The sequence below is a fragment of the Quercus lobata genome, unplaced genomic scaffold, assembly GCF_001633185.2.
Source record: "Quercus lobata isolate SW786 unplaced genomic scaffold, ValleyOak3.0 Primary Assembly Scq3eQI_175, whole genome shotgun sequence".
NCBI lineage: Eukaryota > Viridiplantae > Streptophyta > Magnoliopsida > Fagales > Fagaceae > Quercus > Quercus lobata.
Genome location: NW_022154747.1, coordinates 60,670 through 87,829, shown reverse-complemented (window position 1 = coordinate 87,829; position 27,160 = coordinate 60,670). Strand labels below are relative to the sequence as shown.

Below are 27,160 nucleotides of genomic sequence, written 5' to 3'. Positions count from 1 at the left end.
GAGATTACCTTGACTTGATGAGTGAAAGATGTTGGAATCAAAATTATGGTTAAACTGAAATTTGAAAGAGTGTGAGAGAAATAGGGTTGAGTTTCAGACGATGAAGAGAAAGAAAATTAAAGGCCGAATCATTAAAATACATGTTTTAAACATGTTTGAGAATCTAAATTGACCCAGTGTCTACCGAGACATATTGTATGACCTTTGTTGGCCGAGTGTCTAATGAAAATTCTTGCAATGCAAAATATAGAAGTTCGGACTCTTAGCTCTCATAGAGATACTATATTAATTCACTCTCCACACGTAAAAATTACTTGAACAAAAATTAAAAACACAAAGAAAAACATATTTGTGCATTTTTAGACCCCTTAAAACACAAGTTGATTAATCTAGTTATTTAGCCAAGTGATTACTTAGATAAATTATTCAAATTTAGGTTAACACAAGTAAATCATATCAAGTAAATAATGTGGAAAATAAAGAATACAACGATATGATAACCCAAGAAAACCAAACCGGTAAAAAACTTGGGAATGATTTAACCTAGCTATCCTCAAAGTAAAACAGATTCACTATGAAAGAATTGAAGTTTTACAATAGCAACTTAGACCACTAACATCCTATTGCTACCTTGAGTAGAAAACTTACTACCACGACCACGTGATAGCTCCGAGTCCATGGACTATTTCTTTCTTGGATTCATAGCAACCACAAGTACTCTCACTTGTGTTTTTCTTTAAGCTCTTTATACAGCAACTGAAGCGATCACCAAGCTCTTGACATCAATCTTGATCTTGATAACCCTAAGTGTGTATGAAGGCAAACACCTCTAGATCTCACAAGAGACTCACACACACAACATATCAACAACATCTAAAACGTGGCTAGGGTTTTTCCTTTAAAGCAAAACATAAAACCTTACACGTCATATGGGTTTGGGCTGAGTTGAAAATTTTGCAGAAAAAACATTCTGCACGAGCTTCGATCGATCGAGTCTAATTTTCGATCGATCGAGCCTTGAAGAAATTAAATAGTAATTTTTTGCAATTACTCAATTCCAACTTTACACATAAATCACTTTGAGCAGCCTAAATCTAGACCCTAAGTTTTGATCATGATTTGCCAACATTACACATTGAAGTTCTAATACATTTAAATCCTAAATCCTTAGAACCTAACAATATCTTTGGCTTTTTCACAAAGAATTTAATATGTTTTTAGACAATTGGACTAGAGCTGTTGGTTCTACATCGTTTGCCATCTTTGTGGATATTGAGGAAGGCTCATGCTTTAATTAATGCTATAGATGTCCTCAACTCCATTTGAAGTGTTAGGACATATAGGTTTCCACTGCCCTACAAGTGGGCTTAAGATGTTGACTACATACCCCATATACGGTCTTTGGTATGGCTTGGGACTAGTGTAATGTCCTGCCAGCTCAGCAACTTTGTATATGCTCTCCAAGGTCTCCTCATCGGGGTTAATAGTTTGGTCAATGACATTGGCAATGCTCTCCTTGTTGTTTAGAATCCTACAGAACCATGTGACCAGATGCGGGTTCTCATCAGTCAAAGTATCATCTACATCTTTTCTTCCAGGAATCAGCTGCATCAAAACCACTCCAAATGTATATACATCCGCTTTGGTGGTCACTGTTCCTGTAGCTGTTGACAAGGAAAAGAACTTATCAAGCTGACTACTATCAATGGTTCAACTAGTGACATCTAACTAGAAAATATTTATTCACAGCAAACATTGGTGTCAACATACTAGGTATGACACAAGCACATGAAGAGAAAAGATTATATACGTACAACAACAAGAAGCCCTACCCTCAAATTGTAAGGTCGTCTATAGATCATCAATAAATTAGTCAAGGTTGACTATACATATATAGTGGCAGAGTCAAAATTTCAGTTTGGAGGTTGGAAAAAATTAAAAGGCATGAATGGAATTAATCATAAAAAATGTTAACATGTATGAACAATATATATGTAAAATAATGCAATATCATACAAAATAAAATGTAAATGTAAATGTAAATTGTAATTTATTTTTCATTTCTAGATTAATTTACTTAGCTACTCTCAAAGTTTTTTCTTATTTTTGAAATTTCTTTATGATTTTTTTTGATAATTTGATTAATTAGGATAAATTGAGAAAATAAATAAAATATAAGGGTCCGTTTGGTTGGAGGGGTGAAAAAATAAGAAGATAGGAAATGGTAGGAGGATGGAAAAGTGGAAGGATGAAAAAGTAGGAGGATAGAAAAGATTTTAATTTCTCTCTTTTTTGTTTGGTTGGGAATGGAAAAGTGGGGGGATGGAAAAAATGAGTTTGAATAAATTTACTCATATACCCTTGTTAAAGAATGATGCCCAATTAATAAAAAAAAAAGTGACAAATAACCAAAAAAAGAAAAGAAAAGAGAAATCACCCAAATTTATTAAAAAAATAAAAATCATGTTAAAAAAAAAAATCACATCTGGTTAAAAAAAACGACTATCATGCCTAGGCCCTAGAAAATCAAAAGAAAAAGAAAAAGAAAAGGCAATGTTACTACCTAGAAAATAGAAAAAGAAAAAAAGAGATTAAATGGACGAAGCCCATGTGCACATGCACATGGGCATTTTTGTCAATCAAGAAAAAATGCATCCCACTCAGTTTTCTCCCCATTTTGGTGGGCCTAGGGAGAAACCACCTAGGCCCCAACATTTATTTTCCTTCCTCCCTGCCCAACCAAACACATTTTCCTTCTCATTTTCTCTCCAAAATTTTTCATCTACTTTGTTAGGGATGAAACCAGAATTTGAACCTAGGGAGGGCCAAAATTCTTTGTTTGAAAATTTTTGAAAATAGGTATGTCAACATCGAAAGTTGGCAATGTTGCATCATTAGTATTATTTGCATTTTTTCTCTAAAAAATATTAAACATTGTAGCTGACTTTCCCATAATCTATGAATCAAATAAAAATCATATTAATTATAGAGATTTATAATCAATTGCTTTGTAGCTCAACTAAAACTTTCTAGTGTTTCCGATAAAAGTTCAAATCCCCACTCATTTTTTCTGTAATTTTCAAAAGAATGAGTGGTTCTAAACTTCGAGATTCTTTGGTTGGATTGGGGTTGAATTGATTCTTTAATCTTTTCACATTAATTTTTTTAAAAAAAAAATCAATTTAGTTATTATTTTCACATTATTGTATACCTGATAATAATATCATTATAATGATATATTGACAACTAAAGATTACCATTTCCCTTTTTCTTAATACTACTAATAGCAACGTTTCATCTCCCTAGTGTGTGTTTGTTTCTCAAAAAAAAAAAAAATGGCAACATTTTTCATTAATTTAGCAAGAGCCATAAATGAAATTTTAATAATAAGTTTTTTTAGAGAATATATTTTAATAATTTAGGACTGACTTGAAGTAGCCACAACACATTAATCTATATTACTAATAACTTTGTTCTAACTAAAAAAGGCTATAGGTATAGTGTACCCCTTTTATTGGATTGTCAATAATCTGATGATATCGTGACTACTTATGATCATTCTCACTAATAGTTTTTGAAATAAAAGCTTCCACCTTTGTCACTTAAAAATTAAGAAAGGCACAGTAGCTGCCCAACATCACAAGTCACACCACAACATAAAGAGATAGAGAGAGGAAAATTTATGATTTCAAACAGAAGAAAATATCAGATCAAAGATTTGTTTTGTCAAAATTTATGATTTGTTGTGTTGTTAGTATTTATTTTTTTATGTTTAGACTAGATTTGTGATTTGTTTGTTGGTATTTTTGGTTTGTCTAAAGGTTTTTCTTGTTATTTGAATTTGTGAATGGTTTTGTTGGTTTGTCTAAAGGTTCTTTTGTTATCCAGTTTTGTGAATTGTCCAAAGCATTGTCTCAAGGATTTTGTCTTTCTTGGGCAAATGGAATGCAGTAATGGTTAGGTAAGATTTTTTTTTTGATTTCATGGGTTGATTTAAAAAGTATTTGAGAGAGGGGGGGGGGGGGCAGCCGACACGTAGGTTCGTCACTGCACCCTGTTTCATCTCCAAATATACACACCCTAAAAGTGTTAAAAATGTAACAATTGCTTGGAAAGTTCCACTCCAAGTGTATTGATTGCTTTAAAAAAAAATTATAGAACTCAATATTTCTTTATCTATTTTTCTAATCATTTAAATTTTGAATTTATAGGAAAAACCTAAAGGTCAAATGTAAAACTTACAAGAAATTATATATCAAGTTGGATAGGTAGGATGAAGAAAATAATTTTTATGAACTTGTTAAGATTAGGAAAATGAAATAAAGAGACTTACATTGCATCTAATGCATTAACGATGAGGATCAAAGAGTGTGAGAAAGAATATAAGCAGATTTAAGAAGCATGAGGGCGGATATGGAAATGACATAAAAGAGCAGAGTGATATGGACTTGCGGCCCAATCATTCCCATAACACCCATGATTCTAAAAATGGCAAAAATCTTGGACCAATGGGTGCATTATGAAGTCTATACTAAATTACTAATAACATTCCATCGTCAACGACAAGAATGAGAGAATATTTACAACCTTATCATTATACACAAATAAGAAAGTTCACTGACTTAAGTCTTAAAGAAGTTTCGGCCGACATCATACTGATACTACCTCAGTGATACGATTTTCCCGGATTGTGCAAATATTTTGGGAGATTGTCCAAGTTTTGAAAGACCATTTATCACTAAACTCTTTCAAATACAATTAAGACACAAGAACATAAAATCTTAGGCTTTAGTTATCAAATTCAATTAAGACATAAGAACATAAAATCTTAGGCTTTAGTTACATCCATATTCTGGCGCAAGATAACCAAATGTCCCAGCTAATTGCGTCGATACAGAGTACATCTCATCAGGCACAATTTTAACCAAACCAAAATCTGTAACCTAGGCCCTCATATCATCCCCAAGAAGTATGTAGGAAGGTTTTAAATCTCTGTGAATGAAAATTGTGTAGCTAAGGCTGTGTTTGGTTGCCGTAAAACGTTTTCCGGAAAATACATATTTTCCGGAAATGCTAATTTCTGGAAAAGGAAAATATTTATGTGTGTTTGGTTGCATTTCAAAAAATTTTCCGGAAAATATTTTCTCGTGTTTGGAAAAGAAGAAAGGAAAACACAAATCCAGACACAAGCCACAACCCAGAAAACACAAATCTAGAAAACCCGATCGCGTTCGCGAGATCGTGATCTCGCCGGCGCCCAGAAAACCCAATCGCGTTCGCGAGATCGCGCGAAGGCGAGATCGCGATCAACGTTGCGATCTCGCGTTCGACGCTTCGCGAGATCGCGCCGTCGATCGCGATCTCGATCCATCGCGATCTCGCGAAGGCGAGATCGCGATCGACGGCGCGATCTCGCGAACGACGCTTCGCGAGATCGCGCCGTCGATCACGATCTCGATCCGACGCGATCTCGCGAAGGCGAGATCGCGATCGACGCTTCGCGAGATCGCGATCGACGGCGCGATCTCGCGAAGCGTCGATCGCCGTCGTCGGACTGGTCCGCGCGCTTGGACTGGAGCTCGGACTGGAGATCGACGCGGACTGGAGCTCGGACTGGTCTTCTCCTCTCGCGCGCGCGCTTTCTCTCTCTCTCTCTCTTTTTCCGGAAATCCTTTGAAGTGAAAATGAAGGCAGAAATTCATTTCCGTGGTCAAACTGAAAATTTCGGTCAACAAGAAATCATTTTCCGGAAAATAATGTTTTCCGTGACAGCCAAACGCACGCATTTTCCGGAAATTGATTTCTGAAATTGGTTTGAAGCCGATTCAAACGCAGCCTAAACATGCAGGTATTCCACTCCGCGTGCCACATCCATTCCTATTTGAATCCTCTGCATCCAAGGAAGAGAATACCCACTCTCACACAAATCAAACAAATGTTGTGTTAACGTCCCTTGTGGCATATACTCATATACCAAAAGCCTCTCGTTGCCATTGATACAGCATCCTAAAAGTGAAACCAAATGCCTGAAATTCTTTGATTCCTTTGCCACCCATTGCAGAAGATTCCATCCTTTTCACAGCAACCTTAGTCCCATCATGGTATTCTCCTTTGTAGACAACTCCAAACCTCCTCTACCCCAAATGTTATCTTCATTGAAATTGTTGGTCACCTGTTCTTGAACTTCAATCAAAATTTCAACATTCGTACAATTGTGCCTCCATTTTCAGGATTCTTTACACCTCCAAACTACCTATGCTTGCTACTAACGTAACATTTAATCGAGACAAATAACACAACCACAGAAAATATGATCACAGCAATAACTATACCAGCAATTATACCAGGCGAGACAGAAGTACCACTTGACCCCGTTCCAGCCGTATTCCCATTCTTCCCAATCAAAGGATTACCGGTCGTAATTAGATTCACAGAATCTCCAAAATTTGGTATCGACCCGAAAAGGTTATTGTTCGAGACATCAAGAACCTTAAGTGTTGTTATGTTGGTCAAAGCATCCGGAATGGAACCCATCAAATTATTATTATCCAGATACAAATAACTCAACGATGTGACTCCGAAGGATTTTGGTAAGTGCCATTGAGATTGTTGAAAGAAAGTCGGAGATCGTCAAGACTCAGGAAGTAACCAAAGAAATCTGGTAAAGACTCAATAATGTTTGCACTGCTAGCATAGAAAATGGCTAAACCAGAGGCCTGAGTCAACTCCGTGGGGATGGTCCAAGGTGTGAGATTAAGGTTTTGGCTCAAGGTTAAGATCTGTGAGCTTGTGAGTCCTTGGAAGAAACCTGAAGGAATGGAGGAGAAGTTGTTGTTGTCAAGGTAGAGTTGTCGGGGAGAAGTGAGGTTGGCAAAGGAGGGGATTGGTCCATAGAGTTTTGTTGGAGAGAAAGAGACTCGAGTAGGGTGAGAGTGCCAAGATCCGAAGAGTCCCTGAGAGAGACTGAGAAATTAATCGGATTTCAGTGACACTGCTTCCTTTGCAGATAACGTTTGTCCACTTGCAGTACTCTGTGCTGTTAGACCAGCCGCTTGGGGCAGTGCTTAAGGAGGCTAGGAGTTGGCCATGACTGCCGCGTCATCGGCAGATGAAAGATTGAGAAAGGAGAAAATGAAGGTGGAGAAATAGATCAGGCTATCAGCCAAACCATTTGAGATTGAGAAAGAGAAATGGGTTTGAAGTCTGGCAGGCTTGATGTTCAGTTTGGTTTTTGTTTGGGTTGTTGGGTGTTATACAGTTGGGAAATGTGAGCCGTGTTGGAAGGGTCAAGCTAACTCTCATAAAAAACGTATCTATACAGTCTTTCGTTAATTCGATTTGAATATGATTAGGTCTGCTACAGTAATGATCATTAGTCACCCCAACCACAAGACTAGACATGGCGAAACAAGTAGGTCGGGTCAATCGGGTTGCGGGTAAAAAAAAAAGGTCATTTTAAATGGATTAAAATCGGGTTTCGGGTCAGGTCGAGTCGAGTCGACTTGTATTTTCACATGAATTTTTTTTTTTTAATAAAAAAAAATGTATTTGCCATTGGGAAAGTCATGCAACAAATTACTTGATATAAAAGGTGAAAATAGCCAAATACCACGTTTTGGCAAAATTTGTGGCAAACTAACACTATTTCGGAAATATTTAGTAATCTACCACTTTTTTAGTACTCGAGTTCCACAAAATCGAGTTCTAAATAGTACTCAAGTTCAATGAACTCAGGTTCCTAGTGAGTCACCAGCGTGGCAATGTTGACCTAGAATTTGTATAATTAAAAAAATAATTTGGTGCTCGATATTACTGAAATGAGTATCACTTTATAGTACTCAACCTTAGTGCAGTCGAGTACCTTTTCTTTTCTTTTTTTCTACTTTTTGTTTCTGTTGGAATGGCTTGAATAGTCAAACTTAGTGGCTTGACATTAGCCAACAAACCATTAAACAGCTTGCATGCCCATGTTAGGAAGATGCATGATGTTCAAGAAGTTTTATGCGTGAAGAAATGCAAAAGCTTGCATTAAATGTTCTTCATGAATTGTCAAAGAAGATGGCCAAGAACAACACCTAACATGCAAACCAAATTCATGCTTCTTTTCTTTGGCCATAAATGCTTGCCATTTTCTTTGACTTGACAAGTTTCTTTGACTTGCAAGAGTGAGTTCCTACGGGAGATAAAGAAAATAAAAAGAAAAGAAGAAAGAGTGCCTCTATGTGAGAGAGAGAGAGATAGAAAAGAACTCGACAATATGAAAAAAAAAAAATAATAAAAAAAAATAAAAAGGTACTCGACTGTATGAAGCTCAAGTACTATAAAGAAGCACTCGATTTCAGTAATATCGAGTACCACATTTTTTTTTTAATTACACAAATTCCAGGTCAGTAGTGCCACACTGGTGACTCAATAGGAACTCGAGTTCACTAAACTCGAGTACTATTTAGAACTTGATTTTTTGGAACTCGATTACTAAAAATGTGGTACATTGCTAAATATTTTTGAAACAGTGTTAGTTTGACACAAATTTTGCCAAAACGTGGTATTTGGCTATTTTCGCCTGATGTAAAATGCATTAATTTGAATTCACCACTTATATCAAGAATGAACTCAGTTAAACTTCTTAATACTTATTCAATAATTTTAAAATTATACAAACCCTAACATTCATATCTAAAACAAAATAACACAAAAATAAGTAAAACAAATACATAAGTTTTATTTCTACACAATATCAACATCCCAAAATATAAAACAAAATTACAAATGACTTATTGGATAACTCATTTGACAAAGAATAAAAACATATAAGAAATTTACAATTTTAAAAATTAATTTTATAATTTATTATTAATTGTGGTTGGCACTTTACTTCAATTTGAGATATACATTAAAATTTGATTGTTTACTTATTTATACATGGTCTCTTTTATGAATATCATATCATTGTTAAACAACACACACTCTAGGAAATATCATAATTTATTTTGAAAAGCCATTTATTTGGACATAAATTGTTAAAAAATAGGTCTAAGCATTCATAATTTATGCTAATTTGATACTTTGACTTCACTATTTTCACACTTGTGAATGTTTCTCACACATGTCTACAATTTAAATTTATAGTTTTAATTCTACTGTAACCAGATTATCTTGGCATGTACTTTGCTATTTGATATCTAAAAATCTTTACTCATTACAGAATGCTCAACCATTCATCTTTCAATTAATTTGCATACAGTTATATAAATGTCTCAATTGTTTTTTTAAAACCCACAACAAACAATTAAACCAATATTGTCTTAATTTTATTATTTTTTTACCAAAAAAAAGGTTTTATAAAATGGTTCGGATTCGGGTCAGGTTGTGGGTCAGGTCGGGTTGACCTGCAAAAAACACGGGTTGAGTCACGGGTCAACCCATTTTTGCTTCAGTTCAAAAAATCGGGTTCGGGTTGGGTCAGAAAATTTTGACCTGTTTTGCCATCTCTACACAAGACAAATCATTGATAATTGCCAAGTGGGTTCACTACTATTATTTAAGAATTGAAAGACTTTGAATGGTATTTAGTGGCGGGCTACCTCATAGTCATAGAGGGGAACTTCCACCTTTCTAATTGTATCGCATCGAGACACGAGTTTTGACATTTTTTTTTTTTTTGTCAATTTTACTATACACACGGACCCTAATGTAGGTGTAATTGTATTCTACTAGGATACACATAGCCATTGGGATTAAAATTAGTCGTTGTCCCATGCAGTGCATGGGAAGTTATTGAATATTAGATTTTTAAAAGATCATTAAATTTGTTTATGTTGCATTTTTTTTTAAGGTAGTTTAAGAGATATCAAATCCTCATTTCATTACAATTTAACAGAAGCATTTTCCTGCAATTAAGATGGTGCTGCCATGTAGGAAAAATGTCCATCTAAAATTTAGCCATGTATAAGTTAAAAAAAATAAATTATATTGTTTGACAACCTTAACACCATTTGATAGTCTTTGTGTGTATATATAATAAAAAAAACGGTTAAAATAAAATAAAAATGGCTTGCAACTAAAAAAAAAAAAACTAGCGATACAGAGAAAGGGAAGGAGAAAAAAAAAAAGCTTGTGATATAGAGGAGACAGAATTCGTACGACTGGCCATCACCATCCCTTGCCAGACTTAGACCACCGCAACCGACACTGATAACCTAAAGGTGCATGCAAGAATTGAGATACGGAGATAGAGAAAGGCCGATATAGATAAATAGAGAGACAAACCATCAGATCCATATCCTCCACCGGTTAGTCTCTTTTTTTGGTTCTTTAAATTTGGGTTTAAATATGATTTAGGTCTAGGTATTTTGATTGGATTGTATTGGATTGCATTCAGGTTTTGGCTTAGACTCAGTTTTGAGTAAGGAATTTAGGATAGAATGATTTTTAATAATATCAGATATCTGTGTTAGATTTGGTTTTTCTTTTGGATAACAGAACCACCTGATCAAACTCTCTCTCTTTCTAATGCAGTCCCATGACCTTTTTCTTTTTCTTCCTCACACAGTTCTTTCACCTTATTTTCTTAGTCTCCCTATCGTTTTCCCTAACCCATTTACGGATGGCTCTGTCAAAGTCATGTGAGTATTGTCTACAAATTTAGAGTGTTTTTTTTTTCTTAATTTTTCAAATATTGTAGTTGATCAGTAATATAGATATGCTACGTTGCTCAAATCATGATTTAGTTTTATGTCTAAAACTATTGCCTTTGCGTTTAGTTCTTAGATTGGCAGTTTTTAAGAGTTTTTTTTTAATAAATTTTTTTAATATTGTAAATTGTAATAGCTCATTAGTATAGATCTGCTACATTGCTCAAACTATGATTTAGTTTTATGGCTAAAACTATTTGGAAAATTAAAAAAAGAAGAAGAAATTTTGTTTTTTTTGTTTTTTTGTTTTTGGGTTTGTGTGTGTGTGTGTGTGTGTTTGTTTGATATGTTAGTAATTGCATTTGAATGATATTTTTGGCCATTGATATGTCAAGCTATTATAATGGGTCCAATGAGATAATTTTTTTAAAATACTAATTTTATGATATTTACCTGTTTAGGATTATTGAATAATTTTCATTGTTCGTATTTGTTAACTATCCTGAAATATTGAAACAGTGGTTCCTGCAAATTTTATGGGTTTTTCTCTTAAAAGACCATAATTTGCCAATTGGGTTATATATGAATTTTTTGGTTTTAGGATCAATTAGTTCAAGTTGGTTTCTTTTTATATCTGTATATGGTTCTTATATATGTTTGTATATATTATATTAATACTCTTCTTGCTAGCAAGGTTATGGGATTTTGATTCTATAATAGCCTATATGGGTTATATACTTATATATGATTTTTTTGGATTTTAGGATACTTAATTAAATTGGTTTTTTTCCCTGCGTATTTGAAGTTTTGAACTCAATTTGATTTCACATTCCACGCAACACAATACTTGAACTTACCAAGCTTGAGTTCTTCGTAAATACGAAACTTGAGCGTAATGCTCTTTTTTTTTATTTTATTTTTTTTTTTTTTTCTTTTGTGGTACTCGAAATGACCAAGCTCAAGTTCCTTGTATGGAACTCAAGTTTGGTAAGCTCGAGTTCTTTGTACTATTTTTTTTTTAATTAACAAATAAACATAAACATAAAAATAAGTATTCTTTTTTCATCTGAATGCACAAACATATGTTTTTATTTATTTAAATAGAAGCATTATAAAAAATAGAAATTTTAATTTCAAAATATTAATTTTTAGGCCACTCATACCCCTTGTTCATTCATTTTTAACACACTCATAAATTTCAAACTTCTCGGAAGCATTATGGTCAAATTGGTTAAAATATTGGGGGTTACAATGAGAAATTAGAACAACATGTAAAAGAAAAATCTCACTCCATTTTTAGCCATGAGCTCACCGAAAGAAGTTTAAGCTACATATTGTTAATTTATCAATCCTGTTCCGAATTACCGTATGGTTAAATGATTGATAAGTATTGTAGAAAGAGTGGACCACTTGGATATAAAGAAGAACTTACATCTTACCATCTCTGGATATGTAAGTTCTTGACTTGCAATGTTTATAAGAGGAATGTGAACGATTTTTCTGTACATCTAAATGTTTGGCTGATGATGTGAAAGTTGCTTTGGCAACTTTTTTTTCTTGACGAGTTGTAGCACACCATGTTTAGATATTTTTCACTGTTTTCTCATAAAACACATCGTGAAATTGTGTTTTCTAAATTTAAAAGCCAAATCTGAATGCTTTTTCATGTTTAAATTTCACAATAATCGAATCTGTTTTTCTGTATTGATAAAATCTGTTTCTACGTTAATAAAATTTGCTCTCTGCACATCATGTTTACTGTATATTCAAACCTGCTTACTGCATTCATAAAATCTGTTTTCTGCATTAACAATTTCTAGCTTTCTGTTTAAAATTATTTTTTGTTTAGCATTATTTAAAAAATTATTCACTGTTTTTTTTGCATAAATTATTCTCTGTTTACTACATAAATTGTTCATTGTTTTCTCATAAAATGCCTAGTGAAATTGTGTTTTCTAAATTTAAAAGCCAAATCTGATTCAAAAATATTCATGACTTTGATTCAAAAGGCTCTTGATGGTTTACACGATGTTTTCTTATATAATATATATGCTATCCCATGTTTGTTTGTATTTATTAGATCTTGTCTTCAATTAGATGTTAGTGTAAATGTACCATAACTATGTAGCCCTATTCGTAATAGATTGGCTCTCAAATATCATATCCAAATTATAAGAAATCCCAAGGAGGCTACAATTGCAGAATTTACACTTTCTAGATTTGGATTTGTTTGAATATGTAAATCAATCGCGAATATAGTCCAAGTAATAAATGCCTAAGTTTCCTTCCGATTAATGCATTTCGGTTAAAAAACCAAAAGTAGCAAAGCCTTGGGTAAAAATAGGCATTGGCCCAGTTATTGCACTTAAATGGTTTTTCTGTTTTTTTAAATATGCAACCATATGAATAATGGACAAACTCCATGAAAGAAAAATGAATGATTTGTATAAATCACTTAATGATAAATGCCTCAAATAAATCAGATTTGGCATTTAAATTTAGAAAACACAATTTCACGAGGTGTTTTATGAGAAAACAGTGAACAATTTATGCAGTGAACAGAGAATAATTTATGCAAAAAAATAGTGAACAATTTTTTAAATAATGCTAAACAAAAAATAATTTTATGTAGAATGCTAGAAATAGTTTTGCAGAAAACAGTGAACAATTTTTATGAGAAAACAGTGATCAAATTTAATTAATGCTAAAAAAAGATTTTATGAATGCAGTCAGCAGATTTGAATATATAGTAAACATGATGTGCAGAGAGCAAATTTTAGTAACGTAGAAACAGAATTTATCAATGCAGAAAAACATATTTGATTATTGTGAAATTTAAACATGAAAAAGCATTCAGATTTGGTTTTTAAATTTAGAAAACACAATTTCACTAGGTGTTTTATGAGAAAACAGTGAATGATATCTAAACATGGTGTGCTACAATTCGCCAAGAAAAAAAGTTGCCAAAGCAACTTTCACATCATTAGCCAAACATTTGGATGCATAGAAAAATCTTTCACATTCCTCTTAGAAACACTGCAAGTCAAGAACTTACATATCTAGACGTGGTAAGACATAAGTTCTTCTTTATATCCATGTGGTCCACTCTTTTTGTAATACTTATCAATCATTTAACCATAGAGTAATTCAGAATAGGATTGATAAAGTAACAATATGTAGCTTAAACTTCTTTCGGTGTGGTCATGGCTAAAAATGGAGTGAGATTTTTCTTTTACATGTTGTTCTAATTTCTCATTGTAACCCCCAATATTTTAACCAATTTGACCATAACGCTTCCGAGAAGTTTGAAATTTATGAGTGTGTTAAAAATGAATGAACAAGGGGTATGAGTGGCCTAAAAATTAATATTTTGAAATTAGAATTTCTATATTTTATATTGCTCCTATTTAAATAAATAAAAACATATGTTTGTGCATTCAAATGAAAAAAATTGCTTATTTTTATGTTTATGTTTATTTGTTGATTATAAAAATAAAATAAAATAAAAAGTACAAGGAACTCGAGCCTACCAAACTTGAGTACCATAGAAGAAAAAAAAAGAGCATTACACTCAAGTTTTGTATTTACAAAGAACTCAAGTTTGGTAATCTCGAGTATTGTGTTGCATGGAACTCGAGTTTACCAAGTTCGAGTTTCATGTGGCATGTTTTCAATAAAAAATCCACGTTAACACAAATTTTTTTATGAAACTCGAGTGTTTTAAAACTCGACTTACACAACAAACTCGAGTTTCATAAACTCGAGTTTCAAAAAAGTGGTATTTTGCTACTTATTTTGCAAACGGTGGCATGTTGCTAATAATTTTCGCGATAAGTGGTAAATGGCCGATTTGGCTTCCACCATTTCATACACCTGTTGAATGGTCAAATATGTTTCTTTGCCTAGAGAGTGAAAATTAGGCACATAAAGAATTAGAAGGTGAACATCAACCCCATGGTGCATGAAGTGGAAAAACTTGATATGATAATATTTTTCTATTTACCAAGATAGGCTTATATTGTTTGCAATACTAATTCCACCTACTAATTTTATCATTTAGAATGTATTTAATGATATGGTGGAATAAAAAGCTTCTTTGACGTGGAAATAGTTCGAGAGCCCTTAGAAACCATGATCCTAAATGAAATAAGAAATAAATGCAAAGTGAATTGACACATGACTTAATGGGATGAATATGCGTATGATGCTTCATTAAATGGATGCAATCTAGATGAAATGAACATGAATACATGACAAAAAATATGCATTAAGGCCAATTACAAGGTTTATAAATCAATCACGTCACTCAAACGATGGTTACACAATAAAATGTCACTCGTGTCTTGTTGAAAACATGGTGTGCAACATGAAAACAACCATGGATTAAGTGAAGGATCAACCACAAAAATGTCCAAAATTTACACTCACATGGCCTCAATGGCACCAAAGGTGAAAAACTCCATTATGTACAAACATTTGACAAAAAGAAATTAAAAAAAAAAATAATAATAATAAATAAATAAATAAAAAAGAAGACTCAAGAACAATATCAAAACTTGTTAAAACCCCAATTCATAAAACTAGATTTGAATCTAAATGATTTTATGATGTAAATGCAAGAAAATATCATGAGATTACCTTGATTTGATGAGTGAAAGATGTTGGAATTAATCAAAGTTATGGTTAAACTGAAATTTGATAGAGTGTGAAATAGATAGGGTTTAGTTTACCAAGAGAAAGAAAACCAAAGGTCAAATCATTAAAATACATGTTTTAAATATGCCTAAGAATCTCAATTGATCTAGTGTCTACCGAGACATTTTGTATGACCTTTGTTGGCCGAGTGTCTAATGAAAATGCTTGCAATGCAAAATACAAAAGTTTGAAGTCTCAGCTCTCACAGAGATACCATATTAATTCACTCTCCACAAGTAAAAATTACTCCAAAAAAGATCAAAAATACAGAAAAACATATCTTTGGCTCTTACACAAAGAATTTAATATGTATATAGGCGTTTGGACTAGAGTTGTTGGTTCTACATCGTTTGCCAACTTCGTAGATCTTGAGGAAGGCTTATGTCTTGGTCAAAGTCATAGATGTCCTCTACTCCATGAGAAGTGGGAAATTTGTGATCTAATTTATGACATGTTGGTTTCCACTGCCCTATAAGAGGGCTTAAGATGTTGACTACATACCCTATATCCGGTCTTTGGTATGGCTTGGGAGTAGTACAATGTCCTGCAAGCTCAGCCACTCTGTATATGCTCTCCATGGTTTCCTCATCAGGGTTAATAGTTTGGTCAATTGCCTTGGCGATGCTCTCCTTGTTGTTTAGAATCCTGCAAAACCATGTGACCAGATGAGGGTTGTCATCTGGCAGAGTATCATCTACTGCTTTTCTTCCGGTAATCAGTTGCATCAATACCACTCCAAATGCATATACATCTGCTTTGGTGGTCACTCTTCCGGTAGCTGTTGATAAGGAAAGGAAGTCATCATACTAACTTGTAATGGTTCAACTAGTGACATCTAACTAGAAAATAATTATTCATGGTGAACATTGGTGTCAACAAACTTGGTATGACACAAGCACATGAAGAGAAAAGATTACATATGACCAACAACAACAAATAACAACAAGTCCTAGCCTCAAATCGTAGAGTCATTTATAGATCTTTAATAAATTAGTCAAAGTCGATTATACGTATATAGTGGCATAGTCAAAATTTAAGTTGAGAGGTTGGGAAAAATTAAAATACATGAATGGAATTAATCATAAAAATATTAATATATATGAATAATATATATGTAAAATAATGCAATTATCATACAAAATAAAATGTAAATGTAAATTGTAATTTATTTTTCATTCTTAGATTCATTTACTTAGTTGCTCTCAATATTTTTCCATATTTTTTAAATTCCTTCATGATTTTTTTTTCCCGAAAATTTAATCTATCAAAATAAATTGAGAAAATAAATAAAATATAAAAGTGTTAAAAATATAACAACATGCCTTGAAAATTGTATAGTAAGTGTATTGATGCTTTAAAAAAAATTATAAAATTCAATATTTCTTTATCTATATTTCTAATTATTTAAATTCTGAGTTTATAACAAAAATCTAAAGGTAGAATGTAAGATTTACAAGAAATTAAATATCAAGTTGGGTAGGTAGGATGAAGAAAATAATATTTATAAACTTGTTAAGACTAGGGAAATGAAATAAAGAGACTTGCATGGCGTCCAATGCATTAATGACATAAAAGAGTGGGGAGTGATGTGGACTTCCAGCCCATAAATGAAATAATTTTTTTTTTTTTTAATACACGATAGAATTTCTACTCTAGTCTAATCTAAGTGTATATGTGTGTGAAACTTCCTCCTGAAAACTTGAACCCAGCCCTTACCCCCCACACCCCACAAGTACTTATACTTGTGGAGTGACCATCGCATCAATGGTGCGCAGTGGTAGCCCATTCATTCCTAATAACACTAAATTACTAAATTATTGAAGGTTGTACTAAATTACTAATAACACTAGCTCCTTTGTCAATGACAAGAATGAGAGAATATCTACGGCATTATTATTATACACAAATAAGAAAGTTAACTAACTCAAGTATCACAGAAACTTCGGCTGACATCAGGGACGAACCCAGGTGGGGGCCCGGGCTCCCCTAGTCCAATTTGTTTTTTTAGTTATTATATATTTAATTTTTGTAGTTGGGCCTCCTTTCTAAACCTTAGGCTCTCTTCTCCTAGATAAGCCTAGTTAGTCTCACCCAAATAGCAATTATCTAACCCAAAAACTTAACAAAAACATAAAAACATTCACAATGGTGATTGTATTTTAGCAAAAAAAAATTTATTTTACAACCAAAGAACCAAAAAATCATGTATTATTGGAGAAACGAAAGCTAAATTTTTTTGTAATTACAATACTAGTTGACTATAGCAAGTTGTTAAAAGTAAAATACAATATTTTATTAAAATTATATATTTTCCTTCAATTAAAAAACTCAAATTCTCTCTCTTCCTTTATTATTTTAATGAGTTGTATATATTATTTTAAATAAAATGATAAAAAAAAAAATAGAACATTTGCTATTATGTGTATTGTAAAGTGAGATGGTAAAATAAATAAGATAGCTTTTTGATGTGCTAAAAGTTAAAATTTTTAACACCATCACTGTGAATGTTCTAACTTAAAAAATAAAAATAAAAATAAAATTCCTAGCCAGTCTAGTATTGAAAAAAACATTATTTTGTTTTTGTTTTTGTTTTTGTCTTTGTTGGAAAATGATTGCATCTTAATATATTTGGAAACAACGATTTTGTGTATTTATAATTTTTTACTACTATATGAATGCCTATTTGGATTTTTTTTTTCTTTAATCTGTCTTTGGCTAACATTATACTGATACAACCTCAGCAATATGATTTACCCTGAATCCCTGATTGTGCAAATACTTTGGGAGATCGTCCAAGTTTTGAACGACAATTTATCACTATACTCTATCAAATTCAATTAGGACACAAGAACATAAAATCTTAGGCTTTAGTTACCTCCATATTCTGGTGCAAGATAACCAAAAGTCCCAGCTACTCGCGTCGATACAGGATTCTTCCCATCAGGGGCAATTTTAACCAAACCAAAATCTGCAACCTTGGCCCTCATATCATCCCCAAGAAGTATGTTGGAAGGCTTTAAATCTCTATGAATGAAAATTTGGGGAGCTAAAGTATGCAGGTATTCCACTCCTCGTGCCACATCCATCGCTATCTGAATCCTCTGCTTCCAAGTAAGAGGTGAACACCCATTCTCACCCAAATCAAACAAATGTTGTGTTAACGTCCCTTGTGGCATGTACTCATATACCAAAAGCCTCTCGTTGCCATTGATACAGCATCCTAAAAGAGAAACCAAATGAATATGCCTCACTTTAGTAAGGACTGAAATCTCTGCCTGATAATCATTGATTCCTTTGCTACCCCTTGCAGCAGATTCCATCCTTTTCACGGCAACTTTAGTCCCATCATAGTATTCTCCTTTGTAGACAACTCCAAAACCTCCCCTACCCAGAATGTTATCTTCATTGAAATTGTTGGTCACCTGCTTTAGAACTTCAATCGAAATTTCAATATTCGGTACACTAGTTGTGCCTCCATTTTCAGGATTTACCACTCCTCCAAACTTCCTATGCCTGCTACTAACATAACATTTAATTGAGATAAATAACACAACCACAACAAATATGATCACAGCAATAACTATACCAGCAATCATACCAGGCAAGACGGAAGCACCACTTGACCCCATTCCAGCTTTATTCCCACTAGGCGATGTGCCATTCGTCCCAATCAAAGGATTACCGGTCGTAGTTAGGTTCACAGAATCTCCAAATTTTGGTATCAACCCAGAAAGGTTATTGTTCGAGATATCAAGAACCTGTAGTCTTGTTATGTTGGTCAAAGCATCCGGAATGGAACCCGTCAATTTGTTATCACCCAGAAACAAATTCCTCAACGATGTGAGTTTTGCAAAGGCAGGAGAGATCGTCCCAACAAATTGCTGCTTAGCAAAATTGATAGTGATAATATTATCCTGCGAATCGCAGATAATGGAAGTCCAGCCAACGCAGGCGTTGTTACCTGTCCAAGATTTGGCTAGCTTGCTTGGATACCCAAATGCTGCAGCGATTTCAAGCAATGTGGTCACTTGGTCATCACAAGGACCTGGGGTGTTTCTACAGAAGCTATTGGTACCAAGAGTGTGATTAGTTACGCTAGATGGGAACTGTGGGTAAGGCCCTTGGAGCTCATTGTTATCCAAGGAAACGTTTCTCAATGTGGCAATTGACATCAATGAGTCTGGGATGAGGCCTGTGAACTGGTTGTCACTGAGCTGAAGATCGAACAAACTTGTAGAGTTTGACAAGTCTGGGATTGGACCAGTGAACTCGTTCTCGAATAGCCACACTTGGGACAACTGTGTCATCGACGACAACACGTCGATAGTACCCGACAAGCCATTTTTCTGCCTTTCGAGCCTGAGTTTTCGAATACTGGATCCTCCTAAGGATTGAGGTAAAGTGCCACTGAGATTGTTATAAGCAAGTCCGAGATCCGTAAGATTCGGGAAGGAACCAAAGAAATCTGGTAAAGACCCGAAAATGTTTGTATCGCTAGCATAGAATCTGAGTAAACTAGTGGCCTGAGTCAACTCGGTAGGGATGGTCCAAGGTGCAATATTATGGTTTTCGCTCAAGTATAAGACCTGTAAGTTTGTGAGTCCTTGGAAGAAACCTGAAGGAATGGAGGAGAAGTTGTTGTTGTCAAGGTAGAGATATCGGAGAGAAGTGTGGTTGGCAAAGGAGGGCATTGGTCCAGAGAAAGAGTTTTCTTGGAGAGAAAGAGTCTCGAGTTGGGTGAGAGTGCCGAGATCCGAGGGAAGAGTGCCTGAGAGAGACTGAGAAATTAATTCGATATCAGTGACACGGCCTCGGTCGCAGACAACGTTTGTCCAATTGCAGTAGTCTGTGCTGTTAGACCAGCCGCTTGGGGCGGTGCTAAAGGAGGCAAGGAGCTTGGCCATGACTGCGGCGTCATCGGCAGATGAAAGAGTTAGGAAGGAGAAAATGAAGGTAGAGAGATAGATCAATTGAACCATTTGAGTTTGAGAAAGAGAAGTGGGTTTGAAGTCTAGCAGTCTTGATGTTCAGTTTGGTTTTTGTTTGGGCTGTTGGATGTTATATAGGGCTTATTTTCATTTTTAGTACGCAAGAGAGGGAAATGTGAGCCGTGTTGGAAGGGCCAGGTTTACTGTGTTATAAATTAGGTGGGCCAGGTTTCTGTTAAAAATTTAAAAATTTCTCAATTTTTTTCTTCTTTATTTGAGAAAGTGGGGCATGTGATTAAATGATAGAGACTTGACTCGGGACTCAGTAACCGAGCAACTTGCACAAAATGTTTTTGGCTATTTATAACTACATGCAGATTATTGTGTGTCAGAGATTGGTGACGCCAAGAGGATCTTTTAATTAAGTTCTCCGTGCGTGTAAAATTTGTGACAAATTAGCAGTGTTTCAAAATTTTTTTAGCAATTTATCACTTTTTTAGTACTCACGTTTCACAAAATCGAGTTCTAAATAGTATTCGAGTTTAGTAAACTCGAGTTTCTAGTGAGTCGCCAACATAGTACTGCTGATCTGGAATTTGTGTAATTAAAAAAATAATGTGGTACTCGATATTACTGATATCAAGTTTCTTTATAGTACTTGAATTTCATACAGTTGAGTACCTTATTTTTCTTTTTTCTTTTTTTCTATTTTTCCAACTTTCATGAAACTTGTCAAGTCAAAGAAAATGGCAAGCATTTATGGCCAAAGTGCCGTCCATTTCAACCAAAAGAAAATAAGCATGAATTTGGTTTGCATGTCAGGTGTTGTTCCTGGCCATATTTTTTGACAATTTATGAAGAACATTTAATGCAAGCTCTTACATTTCTTCATGCATGAAACTTCTTGAGTATCATACATCTTCCAGACATGGGCATGTAAGCCATTTAATGGTTTGTTGGCTAATGTCAAGCCACTAAGTTTGACTATTCAAGCCATTCCAACAGAAAAAAAATAAAAATAAAAATAAAAGTTGGAAAAAAAAAAAACCGAGGTACTCGATTGTATGAAGCTCAAGTACTATAAAGAAACTCGATTTCAGTAATATCGAGTATCACATTATTTTTTTAATTACGTGAATTCCTGGTCAGTAGTGCCACGTTGGCAACTCATTAGGAACTTGATTTCGCTGAACTCGAGTACTATTTAGAACTCAATTTTATGAAACTTGAGTACTAAAAAGGTTTTAGATTCCTACATATTTTCGAAACAGTGCTAGTTTGCCACAAATTTTGCCAAAACATGGTATTTGGCTATTTTCACCCCCTATTCACTCATGAAATTCAGGTGGAATGATTGGTAAAATCATAAGAGAGACTTCTTCTCATGACATGCAATGAATTAGAGAGACATGGAGGGTGTTTGGTATTGCATTTTAAACAACATATTTCAGTATTTAAACAACATTACACATATTTTTCACACACTTTTTGTAACACCCCGACCCAATTTTATAGTTAACTTGTGTTCAAGTGGTTAATTATTATTTTGAGTCACTTACTTTTTAAAATTAATATAAGAGTATTTAATAAGCATATTATTTTATAATGCCATTGAATGAGAATTGTAAAGATTATAAATAATTGAAATGACTATTTGTATTATAAATATATACTCAATATGTGCAAAACTATATTAAGTGGTTAAGTTATGAGATATATATATATATATATATAGTTGTTGGTATTTTAACTATGTATGATGCATGAGATATTATAGTGGAAATTCCACCCACATGCAATCAATTGAAAATCAACACATGTAAAGCCAGAGTTTCATGCGTGTGAACAAACCCAAAGACCAAGACTTGGACATGCAATCACCAAGCTCCACCTCACCCCTTCCTTGACTTTCTCAAACAAATAGAACATCCAAGAACCTCTCATTTCCCACGGGTCCATGCAAAATCTGAATTCTCACTTCACTTTTGTCTCTTTTTCTCTCAAGGAAAGTGCTAGGAAGCTCCCTTGAGTCTTTCTCTTGAGTCCAAGGGTTTACACACACCAAAAGAAATATAAGTCTCCATCTTATCTCATATTTGACTCTTTCAAAGAACCTACAACAATCAAGAAGTCTCTCCCTCTTTCATTCCTACGGGTCCAACACAAAAAGAAGGAAAAGCTCTCAATTATTTTCTCCCTTTCACACCTGTGAGTCCAGCAGCAAGAAGGAAGCTTCTTTTAACTCTCTCAAGCTCTCTACCTCTCATACTTTCTGGTCCAGCCACTAGGAAAGGGAAATCCTTTCATGTAAGTCTACATATATATATATGCTGTTTTAAGAAGCTTTGAAGCTGTGTTGGTGATTTGTTGAAGGTAGGTTAGGGTTTTTACTTATTAAGGATTGTATATGATTAAGGAAGTAAGAAAAAGTTAGGATGAGTAATTTTGATGCTATTGCTGGGATTTTTGTTGTATGTATTTTTGCTCTAAATGGTTAAATGACTATATGTAAGTGTTTTGTAACATGTCTAATGAGTGCATAAAAATCCCCATATGAAAATACCACCGTTTGATAATTGTTTATGAATTTACGATAAAACGTTGCAAAGATGTCACTGTGACAGATTCTGTGTTCATGCATGGTAAATTATGTATTAAATTGTATATAGTGAATTTGGAAGATAGGATATTTCCTATGGAAACTAAGACACATATAGTTGTAATGGAAGTGGTCTCACAGCATTTGCATCAATATAAAAATAATGGTTTAATTTCCAAATTGCATGAAATTCTGTCAGGACAGATTTGAGTACGTTGTATTGTATGATTTTTAATAAATCATGGGTTTATGTTTTGACTCCGAAATTTTTATGGTATATACTGGACATACAGGGGAGTTGTTCTGTAAAATGTCATGACAATTGGATGTGCGTGAACAGCCCATTTGTATTTTAAAAATGAGGCATACGCTGCTGGAATAAAACAGTGAACAGTAAGGGACATGCCTAACTTTGAGGATTTAATTCTAAAGTTAAGGTGAATGTTTTGAGCTATCACTACAAAAAAAAGGACCTCAGGCCGCGTTTTTAAAACGCGGCTATATGCCAAAAAAACGTGGCTATAGCCTATAGCCACGTTTTTTTAGGCCGCGGTTTATAATGTGGCCTAAAACTTGTGACTATAGGACTGATGGTCCTATGGCCGCACTTTTTAACCGCGGCTCTAGCCTAGGTCCTATAGCCCCATTTAAAACACGGCCTAAGGGTGAAGTCTTAGGCCGCGTTTTAAACGCGGCCTAAAGGTGCAATCTTGGGCCGTGTTTTAAACGTGGCCTAAGGTTCAACCTTCGGCCATGTTTAAAATGCGGCCCAAGGCCAAAACATTAGGCCGCGTTTAAGAAGTGCGGCCATACCTCCCATGGTGATGCCCTCTTGCACTTCTTTAAGCCGCGTTTTAACCATGGCCTAAGGTTCTGGTCTTGGGTCGCGCTTAAAACGCGGCCTAACGTTTTGGTCTTGGGCCGCGCTTTAAACGCGGCCTAAGGTTCTGGTCTTAGGCCGCGTTTAAAATGTGGCCTAAGGCCCCCGAATTCCTATTAGAAATTTGTCTATAGCCGCATTTTTAAAACGTGGCTATAGTTTTTTTTTCTTTTTTTATTTAGTTTTTCTGGGCAGATGAGTTTTCTTGTAAAGAATACAGTCTTCTGGGCAGATGATTGCAACAAAAATAACAACCCATAATTTCAACAAAATATCAAGCAAGATTTTTCTCAAACCTGTCACAAATCAATATCTCTAAAGAATACAAGAAAATGATCAATCTTTATGGAATATGTCATTCAATACAGCAACTAAATGGAGGGAAAAAGTGTAAAGTGCATTTGACACAATATTACAATCATGTTTACAATATTTTGAATATCCACGAAGTTACAATATTACAATATTCCGAATTTCCAAACAATTATACACGAAGAGAGTCCATGAAGAGTCCTCACTATGATGTAGCGCTATCCTGAATATATTATATACATTGTATTAGTAGCACATAACAATGCATTGTAATAACACGCAAGTTTCATTAAATTAAAGGCAAAGTTCGTATTACCTGACAAATTGCTTAAACTTAAACTGGCTGGCACGCTCTTTTGTAAGAAGCTTATTATTTCATCCATTTTCCTCTTTGCTTCGGCCATTTCCCGCTTTGTTTTGGCCAGCTGCTGCTGATGCCGTGTTTCTGATTCGCGCATTGCTTCGGCCAGTTGCTGCTCATGTCGTGCATCTGACTCCCGCTTTGCTTTGGCCAGTGCTTCGGCAATTTCCTCCTTATGTTGTGCATGCAATGAAGCTATTTGGTCCTGATGCCTTTGCTCTGAGCCAGCAAGTTGGTCCTCCAATGCAGTCATCCGTTGGGCCATTTCAGTGGACGACGGCCCAGGCAAACATGGAAGGTTCGACCCACTTCTTCCTGATGGGGTTGGTCCAAAACCAACCCCACGGACACGTCCAGAACGTTCTATGCCCATCACTTGACCGAACGCATCATCATTTGCCTAGAGAATTCCATCGCGACGGTCTCCTTCTAGTTTGCCCCTGTTGTTTAAAATTTCTTTCATTTTATCCTGTTTTCATACAAGAACCAAATAACATATTATTTGCTATAAACATTTCACGCACAAATTAGAAAATAAATAGGTTATGATATAGGGCTTACAATCTTATGTCGCACTTCATCACTAATAGGAGTCCCATCTTTCGTGCAGTATGCTTTTATGAAAACATCTGCACGCTCCACTGCTTGGCCGCTTTCTTTTGCCTACATCATATTCAACAATCTCATTACAATAGTGAAAATTTATGTTGGTGATATGAAACGACAATTGACAACCAAACATAGCAAATGGAATTTGGAACATAACATGCAATATAAATGTAAAACAAATTCCGTAAACATGTAGTTTATTACATTCAAAAAGACGAGTTGTTTTCTTCATGTGAATGCTTTGTATCAAGCGGTTTTTGGTACCAACACTCTTGCCCTTTGATTTAATAAAATAGCCATTTCATAAGAGGTAACATTTGAAAAAGTGCAGCCATAGCACCCTTGTTGACAGCTTTGAAGACATTTTCGCTGCATTTAAAATGCAGCTATATATAGGCCACAACTATAGCCACGTTTCTTAAATGTGGTTATATCTGTTACCTATAGCCACGTTTAAAACGCGGCTATAACCCCCTAGCTATTTTTAGAATTTGTCTATAGCCACGTTTTAAACGCGGCTACAACCCCCTAAATATTTTTACAGTTACTCTATAGCCACGTTTTAAACGCAGCTACAACCTATTGTATTGGAGATGTCCACTTTCAACCTATTTAGTTTTCCACAAACAAGGTAACAAAGGAAAGCAAATTTAAAGAACAACCAATTGCTATATACCAAACCAAACGCTTGCTAACAAAGTGGCAAACATAAATATTAATGAAATCACTAATCAAAAACAGGAAACATCACAAGAAATGTCTATTAACAGTCATAAACATGCAAAAAATCCAAGTCTTCCTTACCCCAACACTATGCTTTCCATCAGTAAACTAGTTTCTTCAAACTCTTCAGATTCATCACACATAATAATTTTAATTCAACCAAACAATATGTACGGAAATTTTGTTGTGATTTTTTAATATTGATTATTTCTAAACCAAGAAGTTTATATTATTGCAATAATGAAATTGTGGATTGCTTAGTTTGGACCCTATGACAACGTTGGGCATTGCCACCATTACTGTCATCTCCATGTAAGCCCTTCCTCAATGCTAAACTCACACCGACAAAATCTATTTTAATTTCCATGAATTCGAATCGACCATGTTCTTTCAACAACAAAATAAATAAATAAATACAACTAGAATTTATTGATACCAATATGTCACAAGTTCAATTAAAATAGTAGAGCATTAAAACTTGGCTAGTTGTTGTATAATGCATTTCTTACCATATTGTCAGCAGTTTGGGCAAAACTTATAGGCCCTGTCCTCGCTATATCCTTCTGAAACGCACGACTTCTCTTGTTCGTATCCATTAATGTCTACGAACACATTCCTGCCAACAAATTAAAACAAACAAATCAGTTAAAACACTGTACTCGGTATATCCAAATACCCCATCATATGTATATTACCAGTAAAAGATAATAGAGCAAGAAAATAGCGCAACCTTCGTTTTAGAATCAAACCAATAGTCAACTAGTGCGCGGTAGTCCTGCTCGTCAACCCAAGATGGTTTATTTTTAATGACATCTTCTTTTAACGCATCTTTTGGGTAGCATTTCTTTTTTAACTTACTCCTTCGGTTCCTTCTCAACTCCCCTAGTAAGTGCATTGCCCAGTTCATTTGATTAGCTGGTCTGATAATTTCTGGGTCAATGATCCACTTTTTCTGAAATGCAAAAATTGAGTTAGCATAGTGCAATAATTCACCCTACTGAAAATGCCATTTAGCACATACACGGCTATACATAACGATTAAAAGTAGCTTAATTTGATACAACTTCTATCTCTATCCAGGCTTCTTCTTTGTATTTACGGTCGACATGTGTCCAATTACTTGGCATAAGTGGGCAATAGTTACGGCAGATGCATAAGGTGCCCAACCACCTTTTGAATGTTTGCCCGCTTTCCCCAACCAGTTGCCTGCTCCCATTTAACCCACATACAAGTTTCTTGTTAGCTGGAAGAGCCCATATTCGCTGCATTAGCGTTATTCCACGTTTTTTATTTATATTATTGGATATTGGGGTTTCCCGAACTGAATCTTCTGCACGCCCATCATTGGATGGTGCGGTTTCTTGGACCAAATCTTCTGCATTTAGTAAACCATTATTAGAGAGAATGAAATTTCAAAGT

General features: G+C 34.5%; 1 protein-coding gene and 1 pseudogene across 1 annotated transcript; both read right to left on the bottom strand.

The window, feature by feature from the left end:
• Positions 1 to 1,245: 1,245 nt before the first annotated feature.
• LOC115973210 lies at positions 1,246 to 15,097 on the bottom strand (annotated as a pseudogene).
• A 395-nt stretch (positions 15,098 to 15,492) lies between these two features.
• On the bottom strand, positions 15,493 to 20,248 carry LOC115973213 (receptor-like kinase TMK4). The gene is made up of 2 exons (XM_031093461.1): positions 18,205 to 20,248; positions 15,493 to 16,107 (listed from the first exon to the last, which is right to left on the bottom strand). Exons 1-2 carry the CDS (start codon positions 20,231 to 20,233, stop codon positions 15,671 to 15,673), a joined length of 2,466 nt encoding a protein of 821 aa, XP_030949321.1. The 5' UTR covers positions 20,234 to 20,248; the 3' UTR covers positions 15,493 to 15,670.
• Between the last annotated feature and the right edge of the window lie 6,912 nt (positions 20,249 to 27,160).